The following is a 20,044-nucleotide window of genomic DNA, read 5'->3' on the forward strand; positions in this document are numbered from 1 at the left end:
AAGTGAGCTTCGTATGAGTTTAGAAGGCAAACATGATTAACTGAAACATAGCTCAAGTGGGATAGGCTCGAGTCAATACTCTCATGCAGCTGTCTAAACATGTGAATTCGTAAGGGAGCATTGTGGGCACGAAGTGCCTGAACATGATTTTTTGGCCCTTTTCACGGGACTTTGTAGCCGGACAAGGATGTTGTAGTCGGCACATGCTACGATTAGAAGGTTCGCATTGACCTAAATAAAATACAGGTCAGACTCTTTCTTCTGGCATAGGGCTGCATGGGTTTAGTGAAGAAACCAAAAGAAAATACAGGTTGGACTTGTTTATGGATGTTTTGAAGCCGCAAATTTGCTCATTAAAGTTGGATTAATTGAGAGGTTTGCAGCTTACTTCCTACACCGACACTTATTGAAAAGAGAGAAAAAGAAAAGGTAACCCTGAAATGAGCTTATCATAAAAAGGGAAAAGAAAAAGAGATCATAGTTATTATAATTATGACTCCAGTTTAAGAACATTTCTCTCTTCCTTTTCTATGCGGTCTGGCAAACAATCTGTATTTTATGCTGCCGATAAATCACGTGTATAACAAAAAAAACCTTATACCAATATTGTTGTAAATCCGAGGATGATATCTGATCACAATTCATCCTCTGCAAACCCGAGTAGTTCACCGATGAAACTCTTGATTGAGGGTGGCCGATGAATCTACTCTATCCTCTTTGTCTGTGGGGTTTATGAGGTAGGGGACAACATGCTTCACCATATCGCCATCGGATATTCCCAGGTGGTTTACTGAAACATTTATATACTTTACTATCCCAGCTTCGTCCAAGGTTCTCAGACCAATCCAGTCCTCTGTCTAAAGTTTTGTCACTAGTACAAAATATAGCATCAGGTGCGACTTTTTTCGCACCTGAAAGTGCAAAAGTCGCACCTGAAAGTATTTTCAGGTGCGACTTTAGATGCGACAAAGTCGCACCCGAAAGTCCGCACCTGATAATCCTCTTGATTATCAGGTGCGACAAGTCGCACCTGATGCTCTTTATCTTTTTTAAAAAAAATTAATATGCTGATTATATATTACAATATATAATCAGCATATTAAAACTAAAATTTGAAGAACCATATCGGGTTTCATATAGGGACTTATTCAATGATTTAAAAACTAAAATTTAAAAGTTATATCCAAGTCTATTAACATAAATATGAATAATACAAATGTTCATATTTATTAGATTTAAAGATTTTAACTATTAAATTATCCAATAAATTACTTACAAAAAAAAAGGAAAAAAAATATTCATTCATTTTTCAGGGAAATTTAAACTTAAACTAATCATACAAATAACCTAAACTCAATTTTAACCTAAACTAATCACATTAATATTCATACAAATAACCTAAACTTAATTTTAACCTAAACTAATCACATTATTATAACCTAAACCTAATTTTAACCTAAACTAATTTTAACCTAAACTTAATTTTAACCTAAACTAATAATTATATAAATAATTTAATAGAAACACTAACCTAAACATATTACAAAACATTAACATGTTATCAAATTAATTACAATTACAATTACAATTAACATAAACTAATCAAAATTAAATTAAACAAACTAATCAAAATTAAATTACTAACTATCTAATTAACATTTACAATTATTAACATATATTAACTTACATATTTCACATTAATTAACTAACCTAACATATTAACTAACATATTATATATACACTAACCTAACTAACTAATATATACACTAATATATATTTATCAACCTAACTAACCTAGCTAACTAACTAATATATGATTATATAAAAAAAACTAATATATACACTAACCTAGGACGGCCGGCCGGGGACTCGGGGACAGCGGCTCAGTGGCTGGGACTCGGAGGCAGCGGGGCCGGGGCTGAGCGCACGGCGAGGTCCGAATCGAGGCCAAAACCTTCAAGGTTCGTGCCGTCCCAAAACCGATTCAAATCGAACAAGGCCACTCCTATAATTTCAACATCACAAACAGTCAAAATGAATCACATAGCCAAAACAAGTGTCACGGCCAATGAATCACAGCAAAATCACAAACTCATTTCAGCCAAGTCAAAAGAATTCCCGACAGCCTGACCCACTAGCGCTTAAGCCATCATAACTCGAGCTACAAAACTTGAAATCGATTGATTCTAGCGGCAAATGAAAGTAGACTCATGTAGCTTTCTAACAAGATATTACAAGCATATATACGACAAGAATAGCTATCTCAAAAACAGCCCGTAATTCACTGTTACAATTCTGGAAATCCCGTTTTACTGCTGCGAAACACAAACTTTGGAAATTCATAACTCATTCAATACTCCATGGATTTACATGTTCTTGGTCATTTTAGAAAGCTCATACAGTCTACTATCCATGAAAAATATCCACAAAAATTATCTCAGACCATATCGGACTGTCTACGTCCGTTTACAGAGGCTCTTCAAACAGTTTATCAAATCAAACGAAAATTCGAGAAATCATCACAACTCATCATTAATCCAAGTACAACCACCAAGAATTCGAGTCCAATCACATAAAAAACACATCAAAACAGCTCGGAGAAGGAAAGCCCCATTTCAAAAATAAGAACCCTACTTTTCGGATTCAAAATTTGGGAAAAAAATCAATTCTCACCTTGAATTGAAGATGGTAATACGAGCTTAAATCCTTCTCCTTCGACCTTGTACCACTCCGAGAAGCTTCAAGGACAGCAAAACCGAGAGAGAGAAAAAGAAAGAGATTCAAACCCTTGATCTTCATGTATGGATTTTGAAGATGAAGAGCAAAGAAGTAGACAGGATGGAGAAGATGACGAACGTACACTTACCTCGAAACCAAGATCCGGCCTTCGTTTCTTCTTCCCCGAGCTCTCTCTCTCTCTCTCTCTCTCTCTCTCTCTCTCTCTCTCTCTCTCTCTTTCACTTCTAATCTCCCTCTACCTCTCTCTTCTGCGTTTTTTTTTAAAACCGAGAGAGAGGAGTTGTTGTTTTTAAAACTGAATGAAAAAATGAGAGGGAGAATTAGCCCGGTTAAAATTTTGAACAATCAGGTGCGACAAAGTCGCACCGGATAGTAATTTTAAACTATCAGATGCGACTAGTCGCACCTGATACTCAAAAGAAAAAAAAAATTTAGCGAAATATTTTATATTTTGGGTTGACAATCTGGTGCGACTAGTCGCACCCGAAAGTCATTTAGATGCGACTTTTAGGTGCGACTAGTCGCACCTGATAGTCATGCGCATCAGAAAACCAAATTTGTAGTAGTGTGTCTGCACGGTGACAGAATATCTCATAAGTGAACTAATAACCAAAGAGACTCCTCAAAAACATAGCAAGATCAGAAAATTCAGCTACTACACTGTTACGAGAATATCGATATTACCTGTTGCGGAGGCAAAATGGGTTTGAAAGCTCCCTCTGGGTAATAACCGAACCATGAAGTTTCCTTCGGGATCAAGACTGTGTCTTGCTCAAACTAGATATATCATGTGAAGGAAATTCAAGATATGAGAGGCTAAAAAGAGAACCGGGGAGAAGTAAGAACGTTTTCGAGCATACCATGATAAGCACCAAGTTCTGCAAACTGATAAATCGTGTCTTGTATATGGCATTTCTTTCACCAGGGAGTTCATTGTTGAGCTTCGGAAGAAACTTGCAGCGCGCCAAATAGTCAGAAATAGCCTATAGTATTCAAAGTTGGTAAAGTGTAAATGACGATCCATGAAGCTCTTTTGCAGCTAAACACGCATAATAAAAGTTAGGCAAAGCTCCTAATATTGACTTCGGAAGAAGCATTCTTGCGTTCGAATTTATTTCTCCCAAGGAAACTCACCTTTGGTAATTTCAGATAACCACTCGGAGCCAAATGAGACTGTATTCAAATATTAAAAGAGTGAATTTGTTAGGAAAAAAAGAGAGGAGATGAACACATTAAAAGTCATCCCGGGTCAAGAAGAATACTTGAACATAGTCACTGTAGATCTCTGACTTGATCAACGCATCTGCAATCGCGCATAAGAAACCGGACTACAAGAATATGTGACAGAAAATGGTTTAGGTAACATGCGAGCCGAGGATTGACCAACAAGTTTATCGGATACAAAGAGAAACAGATATGATCAAATAATTTGCATAGGTTCTCAACACGGAACAAAAAGTATGAGAGCAATGATATCACTTACGCCACAGAGAGGAACTGAAGCAGTACCGGCATGAGGTCCGGCCAAAGAGACAAAATTCTTAACCTGGCATTATACAATAATTGAGCCTCAGATTTACTTGCAACAGGAAATAAAAGCAATCGAAATGCCGTCTGATTTATTTTTATTTATTAAATTTTTTTTTTGTGACTTCTTTCAGATGGGCATGAAAAACTTGTACGAAGAACAACCAGAGGAATTCTTACAGGCGGTCCACCGTCACAGAATTCCACAACACCTCGGCCTATCAAATTTCCCTTTTCAACAAAACAATTCAAAATCCGATTGAGAATTCATGTGCCGAAAATCTATTGAAAAGTTCAGAACTAGTACTAAATCCTATCAGGAACTTCTAGGAATTTCAAATATAGGTTCGTGATTCGCGAGAAACACAAAGTCGGAGAATCATAACTGACCTGGGAGAGACTGATACACCTAATAAAATGGACCTGGACCAAACACACATGAAGGCTTGGGCCCTAGAGCTGACCCAAGGTGATGACACAGAGGAGCAACCTTCAATCCAAGCCAAGCCCGCAACAAATGGAGGGAGGCCCACCCGAGTCAGAAACAAGCCACGTTGGATGAAGGACTTTACCAAACAGGGAAAGTCACGTGACCTGGCACCGATGTAATAAGATGAAGATATTTGAGGGCTAGTTAGTAATTTCTAATTGTATTAGGGTTGTCTTCATTTTGGTGTATTAGAGAGAACATCAGGGGTTGTATTGTTTTATGCTGAAAATTGTTGAACTTCTTTTTTTAGCATCAGAGAATAGGAAGTACTGCCTGGTACCAGTACGATTGGAATAAAGGAAATTGTTTCTCTAAGATTTCCTTTAACACTGGTGCTTTCATCCTGACCTCACCATGAAACTCGATGACATCGCCGCTATGATTGCTGCCATGGAAGCCAGATTCGCCGAGCAAACCGAAGGTCTCGCCGCTCGCTTCACAGCGCAGATCGACGAACTCCGTCACTCCACCGCCGAGCAGATCTCGTCTCTCGCCGCTCCGACTCGCCTGGAGCAAACCACCGCAACGTCCTCGGCGGCCACCGGCACTCCACCGCCACCGGCGAACCCGCCAATCCAACCCACTCTGTTCCCCAATCCGATCGACGACTCGCTCGTCGCCGATCTGAAGCCTTTGCTGAAACACCTTCGCGTTGACGTTCCGAGGTTCGACGGTTCCAACGTCGATGATTGGGTTTATAAGATCGAGAAGTTTTTCGATCTCCACCGCGTGCCCCTTGTGACTCGTCTCGCGGTTGTCACATTCCACCTCGACAGCGCGGCCTCGACGTGGCATCAGTGGTTAGAACGTGGTGGAGGCCTCACTACTTGGGAGGCGTTCCTTATCCAGCTCCGCGCTCGTTTTGGGTCGTCAGTCTATGACGATCCATTGGGTCGTCTCGCCAAGCTCACACAAACAGGTACGGTCGCCCAATTCCGTTCTGAGTTCGAAGCTCTCATGTTACGAATCACAGGCGTTGCTAACTCGATGTTTCTGAATTTTTGGATTTGGGGTTTGAAACCGGATATACGACGTGAGCTGCTCTTGCACCCGCCTCACTCGTTACCTGACGCAATGATGAAGTCGCAGCTCTTCGAGGAGCGTCGGGACGATTGGATGGGCGGTCTACACCGTGATGGATTTCGGAACCCTGCCGGCGCTCCGGGCAGAGGTGGGGAACCGGAACTCCTAAGCGGTACTCGGGCCACACCATCCCTCATTTCTACAGGCTCCGGATCAAGCGGGTCCCGCCCTCATATGTCTCATTCTCCGGCTTCAAAACTTCCTGTAAAGCGATTAAGTCCCGTCGAAGTGCAAGCTAAACGAGCACAAGGCCTCTGTTTCAGCTGCGACGAGAAGTATACCTTCAACCACAAATGCAAGAATCGCATGATGCTAATGTTCTCCGAAGACGGCGATGAACCCATCGAAACTTCTCCGACGGACCCTACCCTGGCCTTCCTTGAAAACGAGGATCCAGAAGTTAGCCTCAACACCCTGGCGAATATCGCAAGTCCCGACATTTTCAGCATCGTCACCACACACAGCGGTGAGAGTCTTGAGGTTCTCATTGACACGGGCAGCAATAGCAACTTCATTCAAGAAGCCTTAGTCGAAAAACTTGGTATCAAGTGGGTTCCATCAAAGCGGTTCCGTGTCTACATGGGGAACGGGCAGTATTTAATCTGTGAGAAGCGATGTCCGGGCGTCTCTCTCCTTCTCCAAGGGCACTATTTTCCCGTGGACCTGTTTGTGTTGCCGATATGGGGTCTTGATATCGTGTTGGGTATGCAATGGCTTCGAACCCTGGGACCGTGTTTGCATGATCACGACGCGCTAACTATGGAGTTTCGTTGGCGCGGTGAAACCGTGAAGCTCGAGGGCACGAGGAAGAGGCCATCGAAACGGCTCTCATATTCGAAGCTCTCGGCACTCGTTCGTAGCGACTCAGTGCACACCATGTTCGCCATCTCATCGGTAGACGAACATTCTTCGTCTCCCCATTCAACCTCCGATGAGATCGATCAGCTCGAAGCTGCCCTACCAGACGAAGCTAAGGGACTTGTGGCAAAGTACCGAGTTGTGTTCACAAAACCCCGAGACTCCCCCCCGGCCCGGGCTGTTGACCATCGGATTTTTTTACAACCTGGCTCCACCCCGGTCAATGTTCGGCCATATCGCTACCCTTATTTCCAGAAAGATGTGATGGAAAAGTTGGTCAAAGAAATGCTCGCAGATGGATTTATCCGACCGAGCACTAGCCCTTTTTCATCACCGGTGTTGTTGGTGAAGAAAAAAGATGGCTCATGGCGTTTTTGCGTCGATTACCGAGCTCTAAATGCCATTACAATTAAGGATCGTTTCCCTATTCCCACTATTGACGAGCTTCTCGATGAGCTCGGTGGGGCGGCGGTATTCTCAAAATTGGATTTGCGCTCGGGATACCATCAGATTAGAATGGATCGACGCGATGTCCATAAGACAGCCTTTCGCACTCACGAGGGCCATTACGAATTTCTCGTGATGCCATTCGGTCTTTCTAATGCGCCGTCGACGTTTCAGGCTGCCATGACCGAACTCCTCCGCCCATTTCTCCGCCGCTTCGTCATTGTCTTCTTCGACGATATTCTTGTTTATAGCAAGGACCAGCGGAGCCACGTGGACCATCTCGATGCAATTTTGAGATGCTTGGCAGAGACGTCTTTCTTCGCGAAAGGGAGTAAGTGTGCTTTTTTTCAACGGTCGATCGACTACCTCGGCCATGTCGTGTCGGCGGACGGGGTCAGCGCTGATGCTTCAAAGATAGAGGCAATGCTCGAGTGGCCCCAACCGAAGAACACTAAGCAGCTACGAGGGTTTCTCGGTTTGACGGGATACTATCGCCGCTTCGTTGCACGTTATGCGGCCATTGCCGCACCGCTGACCGAATTGTTGAAGAAAGACAATTTCATGTGGACCTCGGAGGCCTCGCGTGCCTTCGAACTCCTTAAGGAAGAAATGACACGAACTCCGGTATTGCGCTTACCGGACTTCTCTCAACAGTTTGTGGTAGAGACAGACGCCTCCAATACCGGCGTGGGCGGCGTTTTGATGCAATCAGGCCATCCCATTGCCTTCTTCAGCAAGAAGCTAGGTCCTCGATTCAACGGTACTTCGACATATGCTCGCGAGCTCCGCGCTGTAGTGGAGGCTGTGCACAAGTGGAGACAATACCTGCTCGGGAGGCCATTTGTGATTCGCACTGATCACAAAAGCTTGAGGGAGTTGTTGACCCAGGTTATACAAACACCTGAGCAACAACACTACTTACAGAAGCTCCTTGGTTTTGAGTTCACCATCGAATACAAGCTTGGCGCTGAGAATGCGGTGGCCGATGCCCTCTCGCGGCGCGACGAACCGAGTGCCACCGAAGTCCTCACTGCCCTTACGACTTGTAAGTTCGATATTCTGGATGTTGTGCGCGCTGAACACAATTCTTGCAGCGATATTCTTGCTCTCAAACAGAAAATAGCAGCGACACCGGATAGCGATTCGGGGTTCATAGTACGTGACGGGATCGTACTTCACCGCGGCAGAATTTTTTTGGGCGAGACTTCGACTGTGAAAGACCAAGTTCTACGGGAGTTCCATGAGACGCCAATGGGTGGACACGCTGGTATCACCCGGACGGTGGCTCGGTTGTGCGCAAATTTCTTTTGGAAGGGAGTGCGAGTAGATGTCAAGCGTTTTGTCGAGCAGTGTTTGGTGTGTCAAACGGTCAAGTACTCCACCACTGCGCCGCAAGGATTGCTACAGCCCCTAGAGTTACCGGAGAGGGTATGGGAAGACTTAGCCATGGACTTCATTATTGGCTTACCAAGTTCTAAGGGGTTCACTGCGATATTGGTTGTCGTTGACCGATTGACCAAGTATGCTCATTTTGGTGCTTTGCCCACTGAACACTCGGCTACGCGTGTCGCCGAATTATTCTGCTCGATGGTGATCAAACTCCACGGACTTCCCCGCACCATCGTCTCCGACCGCGACCCGATCTTTACAAGTCATTTTTGGAAGAAGTTGTTCGAGCTAATGGGCACGCGCTTGAAGATGGGGTCAGCGCATCACCCGCAGACCGATGGCCAGTCCGAGGTCTTGAATCGCTGCCTCGAGCAGTACCTCCGCTCATTCACCTCAGAGAACCCCAAGCGGTGGGCTGACTACCTCACATGGGCGGAGTACCACTATAACACGAGCCTTCATTCCGCCATCGGCATGACGCCGTTTCAGGCCCTGTACGGCAGATTACCACCGTCGATTCCGACCTACATTCCTGGTGCGGCTACTGTCCAGGCTGTTGATGAGATGTTACTGAACCGCGACGCCCTGCTGACTCGCTTGAAGGAGAACTTGGCACAAGCTCAAAATCGCATGGCACAAGTCGCCAACCGTAAACGACTCGACGTGGAATTTAAGGTTGGAGATCTTGTTCTCGTCAAGCTCAAACCTTATCGACAATCCACAGTGGCAAAGAGGTTGAACTCGAAGATCTGCAAGCGGTTCTTTGGCCCATTTCCGATCGTAGCTCGGGCCGGACCAGTCGCATACACCCTCGGGTTGCCGGAGGGGAGTCGCATTCACCCCACTTTTCATGTCTCACTCTTGAAAGCATTCAAGGGTGACGCTGCTGGTGTCAGTTACCCGATTCCTGAGACAAGCAAGAACAACGAACCGGTGATCACCCCGCTAGCTATTCTTGCCGGTCGTGTTATTGATGTTGCGGGGGTTCCGACCAAACAGGTCCTGGTTCAGTGGTCGCACAGCCCGCTAGAAGATGCAACGTGGGAGGCGTGGGACTCATTCAGTCGCGAGTACGGAGTTGTTGACCTTGAGGTCAAGGTCAGTTTCAAAGACGGCGGGAGTGATACACCTAATAAAATGGACCTGGACCAAACACACATGAAGGCTTGGGCCCTAGAGCTGACCCAAGGTGATGACACAGAGGAGCAACCTTCAATCCAAGCCAAGCCCGCAACAAATGGAGGGAGGCCCACCCGAGTCAGAAACAAGCCACGTTGGATGAAGGACTTTACCAAACAGGGAAAGTCACGTGACCTGGCACCGATGTAATAAGATGAAGATATTTGAGGGCTAGTTAGTAATTTCTAATTGTATTAGGGTTGTCTTCATTTTGGTGTATTAGAGAGAACATCAGGGGTTGTATTGTTTTATGCTGAAAATTGTTGAACTTCTTTTTTTAGCATCAGAGAATAGGAAGTACTGCCTGGTACCAGTACGATTGGAATAAAGGAAATTGTTTCTCTAAGATTTCCTTTAACAGAGACCAACTATTGTAACTGTTGCTCAGTTCTTTCATTTCCTTAACCTGTACTAAAAGTTCATGTAAGTGTAAAGAAATGGTTGAAAAAAAATTAAAATAAACAAGAAATCTAACCGGCTCATCACCTTATCGCAAATGATCCGAGTCTGCAAAAATTGTGAATAAATTTGAGTTATGATCGGCCAAGGCAAAGTAATAGATATTATTTTTGCAATATAATTCCAACCTGCTTCTCAAGAGGCAAAAACCAAGAATCCCATGTTCCGTCCCCAACTTCTCTGCCGAAAGGAAAAGAAAATAAACGAAACAATTCCACGATCACCGAACTTGACATATTTTCCAAATAATTGTTTTTTTTACAAAGAAAGCAAGCTTACAAACAAAAGCCTTGAATCCCAGAAAATTGGACAAGTTGCTGAGTAAACTGTTTGACTCCTTTATGGGAGCATTGATCTCCGATCCCTGCCGTAAATATGATCTATTATAGTCAGAGTACATGATAAACATAAACATTATCATTATCAAATAAGATGTAAACAATTTACACAGGAACATATAAAGAAAAAAATAAAGCAAGTAAAATATATATTTTTCCCTGTGATGTGTGCAGAGAAGATTCCAGTTTTATGGCACCGAGTCTAAGAATGTTGATGTTGTTTGGTGATCTTATCAAGCAATGACGTGGAGGTGACGTGAGCGAGCTGGGCGAGCTAAGGAGTTGAGCGAGCTGCGAGCTAAGTTGAGCGAGCTGCGAACTAAGGAATTGAGCGAGCTGCGAGCTGAGTTGAGCGAGCTGCGAGCTAAGGAAAGCAGTGTGTTGGCCGTTGGATCTTCATGACGTGGCGTGCAAGCAATCTTCGTCTGAGTCTTTAAATAGGTCTAGGCTTAGTGGTTTATGTATGTTGTTCCATTCCTCTCTTTCATATGTACTTGTAGTGTGAGAAAGTTCTTGAGAGAAACTAGTCTAGAGAGATAAACTCGTTTCGGCATAGAAAGACTTGTAATCTGTAAACTGCAAGAGATCTTCGAGTCTCATCGATAGTGAAAGAAACCCCCAAGGCTGGATGTAGGTCTTTTATGACCGAACCAGGATAAATCCGGTGTGCTCTTTTCTTTTTTTTCACTGTTTTGGTCGTATTGTGTCTATGTGTGTGTGTTGCTTGTGATGCAAGTTTCGTCTGGTTTTGAATTGTTTCTTCAGCAGACTTAAAGAATTCACAGGATTTTTATAACAATTGGTATCAGAGCCTACTTCACGCTCACAAGAGACTACTGAAGGGACTCACGAAGATTGAGGTTGAAAGGTTTGACGGCAAAGGCGATTTTGCCCTTTGGCTAGTCAGGATGAGAGCCATCCTTGTACAAATGAAGATCGCGAAGGCTTTGGAAGGCGAGAAAGGCTTACCTGCGACGATGTCAGCGTCGGAAAAATCAAACATCCTCGAAATGGCCTACAACACTCTGATTCTCCATCTCGGCGACAAAGTGATGAGAGAAGTTTCAAAGGAAAAGACAGCTGCAGGAATTTGGTCAAAACTCGAATCGCTATACATGACCAAATCGCTCTCAAACAGACTTCTTCTCAAGGGAAGGCTCTATGGATTCAAGATCCATGAGGATAAACCCCTCAGCGACGGTCTTGACGAATTCAACAAGATCATTCTTGATCTGGAAAATATCGATGTGAAGATCGATGATGAAGATCAAGCTGTACTGCTTCTCAATGCGCTGCCAAAGTCTTTCACTAATCTTGTTGAAGCCATGAAGTTCGCCAAGGAATCCCTAACTCTCGAAGAAGTTCAGATCGCCATCAAAGCAAAAGATCTGGATTCAAGATCGGAAAAACGATCCACAGCTGAAGGATTGAACGTCCACAACAAAGGCAAGAAACACCAGAAATCTCAATCGAAGAATCGCCAAAAGTCCAAGAATAGCGATTCTAAGGACAACAAAGGCGACGATCAAAAGGATTTCCCGTACAAATGTTACCACTGTCACAAGGAAGGGCACATGAAGAAAGATTGTCCTGATAAAGACAAAACATTTGAGAAACCTAAGAAGCACGCAAACGCAGTCATTGCTCAAGACGGTTATGAAAGTGCTGAAGCCCTCAACATCACCAATCAAGATCCAAACAAAGCCTGGGTTCTTGACAATGGATGTACATATCACATGTCACCTCACAAAGCCTGGTTTGAAGACTTGAAGCTTGAATATAGAGGCTCGGTTCTACTGGGAAATGACAAAGCCTGCAGAGTCATGGGGTCAGGTAACATACGTATCAAAATGTTTGATGGCATTGACAGGATCTTAACCAAAGTCAGGTATATCCCTGATCTCAAAAGAAACCTTATCTCGTTAGGGACTCTAGAAGATCTTGGTTACAGTTTTAATTCCTGCAATGGACATATTTTGATCAAATGGAAATCTGAGACTGAAATGAAAGGTGTTAAGAGAAATGGTTTGTATTTCTTGATTGGCAGTACTGTTGTGGGTAGTGTGAATGTGACTAACAGGGAAAACCTAGCCAAGCTTTGTCACCTGAGGCTCGGATATGTAGGTGAACAAGGAATGTCAGAACTAGACAAGAAAGGCTGTTTTGGTGATCAAAGACTGGGAAAACTTGAATTTTGTGAAGACTGCGTTTATGGGAAGTCATCCAGGGCAAAGTTCAGCAAAGCCATTCATAGAACTGAAGGCATCTTGGACTATGTGCATTCAGATATCTGGGGTCCATCAAGGGTTGCTTCACATGGTGGTAACAAATACTATATGTCCATAATTGATGACTTTTCAAGAAGAGTTTGGGTGTATATTCTCAAACACAAGTCAGAGGCTTTTGACACTTTTAAAACATGGAAATGTGCTGTTGAAAACCAGACCGGTAGAAAGGTTAAGAAATTAAGAACTGACAATGGCCTTGAGTATTGTGCAGATATTTTCAATGAATTTTGCAGAAATGAAGGAATTCTGAGACATCACACAGTGGTCCATACTCCTCAACAAAATGGACTTGCTGAAAGGTTCAACAGAACAATTTTGGAGAGAGTAAGGTGTATGCTGTCTCATGCCAAACTGTCTCACTCCTTTTGGGCTGAGGCTGTTAAAACTGCCTGTTATCTCATAAATAGATGTCCCTCTACTGCTATAGAATTGAAAACTCCTATGGAAATATGGTCTGGTCATAAAACTGATTACTCTAAGTTGAAAGTTTTTGGATGCACTGCATATGCTCATGTGAAACAGGGAAAACTTGATCCAAGAGCCATCAAGTGTATTTTTGTTGGCTACCCGGATGGTGTGAAGGGATACAAGCTGTGGTGCACTGAAACAGGTCAAAGAAGGTGCATATGCTCATGTGAAACAGGGAAAACTTGATCCAAGAGCCATCAAGTGTATTTTTGTTGGCTACCCTGATGGTGTGAAGGGATACAAGCTATGGTGCACTGAAACAGGTCAAAGAAGGTGCATCATCAGCAGAGATGTGACCTTTAATGAAGAAGATTTTCATAACAGGAAAGAGTCAGACACAGACTCTTTCTATTCTCAAGATCAAATTCCAAATGTTCAAGTTCAGGTGGAGCTGCAACCTGAAGAAGCTCCAGATGAAGACCAACCTGTCCAACAAGACCCTCACCCTGATCCTGAGTTATGTTAGGATGAAGATGCACAACATCTAGGTGGAGCTGCTAATGATCCACCAGACCAACCTCAAGAAAATGTGCAGTGTCAGACAGACTACAATCTTGTCAGAGACAGGGAAAGAAGAATCTCAAAACCAACTCAGAGATTTGGATATGATCTCACTGCCTATGCCTACATGATAGTATCTGAGATCCTTGAAGAAGAGCCAAGGAATTACAAAGAAGCTTGTCAAAGCAGGAACAAGGAAATGTGGAAATCTGCAATGGCAGAGGAATTAAATTCCTTGAAGCTGAATCACACTTGGACAATTGTGAACAAGCCTCTTGGCAAGAAAATCATTGGTTCAAGATGGATATTCAAGGTGAAGGAGGGTATACCAGGTGTGGAAAAGCCAAGGTACAAGGCCAGATTGGTTGCCAAGGGGTACTCACAACAAGAAGGCATTGATTATAATGAAATCTACTCACCAGTGGTTAAGCATCGATCCATCAGAACTATCCTATCCCTAGTTGCTCATTTCAACTAGGAACTAGAGCAAATGGATGTCACCACAGCTTTCCTATATGGTGATTTGGACGAGGACATTTACATGCAGCAACCAGAGGGGTATGAAGAAGGAGATACCAGATCTAAAGTCTGCTTGCTTCACAAATCTCTATATGGTTTGAAGCAGTCTCCAAGACAATGGTATCTGAAATTTGATGAATTTATGATTGAACACCAGTACATGAGAAGTGAATATGACTGGTGTGTCTACTACAAGCATGTATCCAATAATGTTATGATTTATCTTCTCTTATATGTTGATGATATGTTGCTAGTATGTCAAGATAAGTCTGAGATTTGCAGGTTAAAGTCTCAACTCAAAGAAAGGTTCAAAATGAAGGATCTTGGACCAGCAAAGAAAATACTGGGAATTGAGATAAAAAGAGATAGGCAAGCACACAAGCTCTGCCTTTATCAAAGAAGCTACCTATCCAAAGTACTTGATAGGTTTGATATGGGAGCATCAAAACCTGTCACCATTCCTATGCCACACCACTACAAACTCTCTACCTCTCAGAGTCCAAGAACTGAAGAAGACAAAAAAATATATGGTTAAAATACCTTATGCAAGTGCTGTTGGCAGTCTAATGTTTTCTATGATTTGTACTAGACCAGATCTAGCATATGCAATCAGTCTAGTCAGCAGGTTCATGTCTGACCCTGGCAAAGAACATTGGAGTGCTGTCAAGTGGGTCCTAAGGTATTTAAGAGGTACAGTTAACCATGGCCTTATATATGGTAAAAATGTCTCTAACTCAGTGCAGGTACAAGGCTATGTGGACTCAGATTATGCTGGAAGTATAGACACCAGGAAGTCTATAACAGGATACATCTTTACAGTGTGTGGAGGGGTGGTGAGCTGGAAGTCTACTCTTCAGTCAGTTGTTGCCCTCTCAACAACTGAAGCTGAATATATTGCTATGACTGAAGCCGTGAAAGAGGCTTTATGGATGAAAGGCTTGCTGTCTGAGCTAGGCTTTAAACAGGAACAAGTGACTGTCTTCAGTGATAGTCAAAGTGCACTGCATCTAGCCAAGCATCAGGTTTTTCATGAAAGGTCTAAGCATATTGATGTCAAGATGCATTTTGTCAGAGACGTGGTCAACACAGGAAGTGTCAAGGTTTTGAAGATATCTACTGAAGACAATCCAGCAGACATGATGACCAAGCCTCTTCCAAACACAAAGTTTCAACATTGTCTGAAGATAGTCAATGTTGAAGATAGCATCAAGGACGAGTAGATGGATCCGGGGGTTTCTGATCTAAGTGACTTGAGATGATAAAGATCAAGGTGGAGAATTGTTGTTTGGTGATCTTATCAAGCAATGACGTGGAGGTGACGTGAGCGAGCTGGGCGAGCTAAGGAGTTGAGCGAGCTGCGAACTAAGGAGTTGAGCGAGCTGCGAGCTGAGTTGAGCGAGCTGCGAGCTAAGGACAGCAATGCGTTGGCCGTTGGATCTTCATGACGTGGCGTGCAAGCAATCTTCGTCCGGGTCTTTAAATAGGTCTAGGCTTAGTGGTTTATGTATGTTGTTCCATTCCTCTCTTTCATATGTACTTGTAGTGTGAGAAAGTTCTTGAGAGAAACTAGTCTAGAGAGATAAACTGGTTTCGGCATAAAAAGACTTGTAATCTGTAAACTGCAAGAGATCTTTGAGTCTCATCGATAGTGAAAGAAACCCCCAAGGCTGGATGTAGGTCTTTTATGACCGAACCAGGATAAATCCGGTGTGCTCTTTTCTTTTCTTTTTTCACTGTTTTGGTCGTATTGTGTCTATGTGTGTGTGTGTTGCTTGTGATGCAAGTTTCGTCTGGTTTTGAATTGTTTCTTCAGCAGACTTAAAGAATTCACAGGATTTTTATAACAGTTGAGCTCATTTTAAAACTGAATATACTTATGTGACTTTTTTTTCTCTCTCTTTCTCAGAAAATACTCGTGTAGCTTTGGAAAGCAATTCATATCGCAGAAACACATTGACCGTAATGGTAACAACAATAATAAAAACTTTAATAGAAGATAAGAAGAGTTTACCATGGAGTACTATGAACGGCACGGAATGTGAAAGCGGAAGAGCTAGGAAGACCAGTACGAGAATAGTGGCCGAGCACAAAAAACCCATGTCCCTGTTTTTTTTTTTGGGTTGGTTAGTTCGTTTCAGAGATGAGTTTTGGGAAGGTAATAGCTTAATGTCATCCTGTGTTTTTAAAGGCCTTGATGAGGAAATGTTTCCAATAACTGATTGGTGTTCGTTTTTCTGACGTTTGATTGGTTATATTCCCAGAAAACGCGGACTCGGAGGCAGTCAGGCAGGTACTTAATTTATTGTAAGCCTTCAAGTGGCCCTCTTTGGAGTTTTCCTTCGTCACGGTCCTCATGGACAAAACTCATATTCATACTCATGATGGATTTCATTTCAGCTACTTAAACAAAACTCTTCAATGTGAATATTTGACATTGAGTTTCAATAATATTAAAAATTTAGGAAGAAAAAAAAACTTACTTTTAAGAGATTTATAAATAACTAAATCACATAAAAGTCAACTATTAATTTTTTAATGAGAAAAAATCAGAAAATTGGAAATAAAAAAATTTAAAAAAATAATCAGCGAAAATAATGAGAGAGTAACTAACTAGATGAGAATTGTGATATTATCATTTTATACTTATAGTTATTATTTCATTTAATTTTTTTTGTTGTTTGTGAATAACCACAAGCATTTTTTGTGGGATGAATCATAATGCTTGGTTCAATGAAAGCTCAACACTCTGCTTTTATTTGAGAACCATGTGAACGGAGGCAAAAGGGAATGGGGTCTCTCAATTATACTAGGCCTAATTAGTTTATTCACACTAACAAATAAAAACATGATGATGTGATATACATTGCATTTCATCAATTTTGCTAATAAATTTCATACCATGAGAACTTATGACACCAACATGACTAAGAACTTGTTTCACCAAACGCCCAATCATAAATTCTTATAGAAAAACCTTGATCGTTGGCTCATCAAATGAAATGACTAACCATAATTGACTATGTCTCATTCAAGACTTAGGTAAGCATGAGCGTATTTGATGAGAACCTCGCTGCCTTTGCGATGAACGGAGCTCAAATCGTTGCGGAATTACGTGGGTTGTCTCAATAAGTCTTTGCTTCAATTTGGATGAAGGTTTGCAGTTTTGTTGTTGTAGGGAATTTTTGGTGGTTTTTGGATAGGTTAAAAGGAAGGGTCGGTTTTGGTGTTTTGGGTGGAGTGATAATCGCCACAATAGTTTGTAATTTGAACTATTGATAAGATTGAGGGGAAATGAAAGACGCCACAATAGTCTATGGAATGAAACTATTGATAAGTCTAGAACTCGAAGAACGCCACAAAGTTATTTGCCTTGATAAGTTCAACGATTTAGAACCTAAGAAATTAGAGAGTATTTTCTCACAAAGTGTTTTCAGAAATGTTGATTGATTCTTTTCATTCAGATTGAGTTGCCTATAAATACAACTTCAAATGATGGTTACAAGTATACCAAAAGACATAATTAAAACTCTAAACATTAACATATATTCAAATGAAAACGAAAAGACTTAGGAAAAAAAAAGTCTTTTGGAAATCAAAAGTTTTGTAAATGAAAAGTCTTTGAAAATGAAAAGACTTGTGGAAAATGAAAAGTCTTCTATAGTGGACGTCCAAATGAAGAAGAAGTGGGCTGATTGTGTTGATTTGTGGACCTGGATGAACTTCAAATTGGGCTGTCCAAGACTTCATTTTGGGCCGAAATGATGTTGAGTATTTTTGGCTCATCAAAGTCAATGTTTTGGGCTTTGAACTTGCTGAGTAGAATGGATACGTCCTCTTTGACTCTTTTTGCTCGGGCTCGCGTCAATGGGCCATCCGAAGCATCAATGTTTGTGCGAGGCTGATTGTTATTGGTGATGTCCTCATCAGTATTCATAGTGACTTTAAGATTTAAAATAGTTTTAGTTTTAAGTCTTAGAGAGGACATTAGTCATATCCAATATCTTCATAAGATATTTAGGACAAATTATAGATTTTCTAACTATCTATATTTCATTACCAAATGTCGTGAGTTCTCCTAACAATTTTCTATTGAGCTCAATTGTTCATTTATTCCTAAGATTGTGAGTATCATTTTTAAACAACTATAAGAAGAGATATTACGCAAATCTGAATTTGACTCTTCACGTGTTGTAAGCTATTTAAAGAAAAAAGACTAAAAATGATAACACATCCTTAAAGAGAATAAATGCATGTTTCATGTCATTGATTTAATTCAGCGTTACATCAAACTACATTTGAAATAACTTATTACACTTTAGTAAATCTACTTGTGGGCACTAAACTCAACATGGGCTTACTTCTTGTTTACTTTTATTGAATCATCAAGAAGTTCGTTGGAACAACAAAACACCTTTCTGGGAAGAATATGGGGTCGAAAATCTCTAGAAAAGAAAGAGTTTCCAGAGTGTTTTTTTCAAGCACCCTTCTATGTAAGTTGTTTTTAAAAGCCTTGAAAGGTGGAAAAATCTTAACCATTTTATTTTATTTTCTTTTACTATGATTCCTAGAATAAAGTGGAATCAGAATGGTGACTCTATTATGTTAGTTAGAATAAAGTAAAATATCAACTACCAAATTATAAATCTGTTGATTAATATATTCTTTTATTTGTATAAAAGATATTATCTATCAAATCAAATTCGTAAATATAATATCTTATTCTAAAATATCTCAATCTATAAGATTTAAATATAACAAAATTTCCAAGCCCTATGCAACAGCCTTGGACGTCCATAATCAGGACCTATGGGCTTGGCCAACAAATTAAAATGCTTCTCAAGCCCACTCAAAATTTAAGGGATTAATTGATAGTTAATCATTTATAATATATATATATATATAAAATCAAAACTCATTTTACGAATCTGAAATTTGCTGCGTACTTGCAATGTAAGACATCTTTATATAGTCCACTCGATGACTATGAACCTAATAACTACTAAGACAAACACAAATAAGAGCGAGTCTCAATTCCTCCGTCTTTCGTTTGATCAAATCTCTTGGTTATTTCACTAAAAATGCAAAATTAAAATAACAAGATAAATTGCTTCAACTACCACCATCTGATAAGTTGTTTTTTTTTTCAATTTCCAACCAAAAGCTTAATTTGACAAAAAAATACTAGTAAACCACTTGTACAAATGCAATTTTACCCTAAGATGATGTCAACAATTGACACTATTGTTGACATAGATGTAACAATTTACATCTATTGTTGATATCTGTTAGTTTTGGGTTCTCTGTTTGTTGACATAGATGTCAACAATCGACATCTATTGTTGACATCTATGTCAACAATTGATATAAATTGTTGACATCAATTATTGAGGGTAAAATTATATCTGTACAAGTGACTCAGGTCAAATTAAGCTTTTAGTGGGGAATTGGAGAAAAACTTATCAAATGATGGTAGTTGATACAATTTCTCAAATAACATTTAATCGGTTTGATCTGAGTATCCATTGATATACCCATTACACGGTCATCGATCACCAAGAATCTTTGTGACAAAAAATTCATTAACGTTATACCCTTCGAGTCATATATCCTCCTTGAGTTCCATTAATTTGATTATGAAAGTGCGTGCATTTTATCAAGAATGGATTCAATTCTCAAGTGAGATAACATTTACTCTCTTTAGAAGAGCTGAATTTCATATTTGTAAATCCATTTTTCCCCCGATTATAATTATGATTCCC

The 20,044-nt window shown here is 41.1% G+C and overlaps 1 protein-coding gene across 1 annotated transcript; it reads right to left on the reverse strand.

Annotated features, from left to right (window-relative positions):
* Window positions 1-460: 460 nt before the first annotated feature.
* LOC149404521 (uncharacterized) lies at window positions 461-16,630 on the reverse strand. Its single transcript, XM_089607561.1, has 10 exons — window positions 16,297-16,630; window positions 10,451-10,535; window positions 10,300-10,351; window positions 4,447-4,497; window positions 4,223-4,285; window positions 4,002-4,067; window positions 3,874-3,912; window positions 3,600-3,722; window positions 3,424-3,516; window positions 461-857 (listed from the first exon to the last, which is right to left on the reverse strand). Exons 1-10 carry the CDS (start codon window positions 16,382-16,384, stop codon window positions 666-668), a joined length of 852 nt encoding a protein of 283 aa, XP_089463687.1. The 5' UTR covers window positions 16,385-16,630; the 3' UTR covers window positions 461-665.
* Between the last annotated feature and the right edge of the window lie 3,414 nt (window positions 16,631-20,044).

Source organism: Urtica dioica, chromosome 2 (assembly GCF_054948205.1).
Source record: "Urtica dioica subsp. dioica isolate 48M chromosome 2, U.dioica_male_clone48M_v1_H2, whole genome shotgun sequence".
NCBI classification, from domain to species: domain Eukaryota; kingdom Viridiplantae; phylum Streptophyta; class Magnoliopsida; order Rosales; family Urticaceae; genus Urtica; species Urtica dioica.